Here is a 989-nt window from a genome sequence, read left to right as displayed (position 1 = left end):
ATTTTATTATCATATTAAAAAAATATTTGATAAAATTATATTATGAATAATTGAAAAATATCAGTGTATAATTGAAAAATATAATTCAAAAAGTAAGCTATCATAGTCATTTGTGCAATTAAAGAAAGTAGCAGTTAGTAAGCTTAGCTAACCAAAACAATAAAGTTACGATGTCTGAATCCGAGAATGTAAGTAAAAATGCAACACCCCAAGAGGAAACCAAGAAGGAAACCACTTCAGTCGAAGACAAATATACATGGATGGTATAATTATATACTTTGTTTTTAAAATTATGTCATTACTAAATATAGTATATTATTTATTTAGTTACATGTTAAATATATAAAGTAGTTTCAGTAGTATTATTTGTTTATGATTAATAAATTAATATCTTGTACATTTTAGGTCAGGCCATGTGAAATATATAAAGACGAATATAATGATTGTACAAGTATAAGAGCACGCTTCCATCAGTATTTTGTATTTGGAGAACCAATAAATTGTAAGCAATGGAATACTGATTACAAAAATTGTAAAAAGTGGAATACGTACAAATCCAAAGAAGCATATGTAAGTTAGAAATTGAATTATGAGAAAATATTTGATAAAATTCGATTTACAATGGAATATTTGAAATTTTTTTAAAATATTGTATTATACATAGGATGAATTGATAGAAAGTGAGAAGAAACGTAGATGGGAAAGGTTACAAGGTAATTTTTATAATGATATTTGGCAAAAGAGAGACAAACCACCAGAGAATTGGAATACACCATTACCTGATTGGATAATAGAACAAAATAAAGGTTCATATTTAAAATGTGTAAGTGAAAATATAAAAAATGGAGAAACTATTAATGAGAAAAGTTTTTGTACTCTAATGTAAATATTTTTAAATAGTATGTTATATGAAAAAGCTAAAATGGTATAACACCTTAAAAAATAAACATGAAACTAAGGATTTTGTATTTTAATTCTACTGAGAAATT

The 989-nt window shown here is 24.5% G+C and overlaps 1 protein-coding gene across 1 annotated transcript; it reads left to right on the top strand.

The window, feature by feature from the left end:
- Nucleotides 1-25: 25 nt before the first annotated feature.
- Nucleotides 26-886, top strand: LOC108573111 (UPF0545 protein C22orf39 homolog). The gene is made up of 3 exons (XM_017935478.1): nt 26-263; nt 406-570; nt 665-886. The coding sequence occupies exons 1-3, from the start codon at nt 171-173 to the stop codon at nt 884-886; spliced, it is 480 nt and encodes a 159-aa protein (XP_017790967.1). The 5' UTR covers nt 26-170.
- The last annotated feature ends 103 nt before the right edge of the window (nt 887-989 follow it).

This window comes from Habropoda laboriosa, unplaced genomic scaffold, assembly GCF_001263275.1.
Source record: "Habropoda laboriosa isolate 0110345459 unplaced genomic scaffold, ASM126327v1 scaffold89, whole genome shotgun sequence".
In the NCBI taxonomy this organism is placed as follows: Eukaryota; Metazoa; Arthropoda; class Insecta; order Hymenoptera; family Apidae; genus Habropoda; species Habropoda laboriosa.
Note: the sequence above shows the minus strand (reverse complement) of the source record. Positions and strands in the feature narration are given on the sequence as shown.

Coding starts and splice junctions, on each gene's coding strand:
- LOC108573111 (XM_017935478.1), top strand. CDS start 171: ATGTCTGAATCCGAGAATGTAAGTAAAAATGCAACACCCCAAGAGGAA. Junction 264..405: donor AAGACAAATATACATGGATG/GTATAATTATAT, acceptor TGTACATTTTAG/GTCAGGCCATGTGAAATATA. Junction 571..664: donor ACAAATCCAAAGAAGCATAT/GTAAGTTAGAAA, acceptor TATTATACATAG/GATGAATTGATAGAAAGTGA.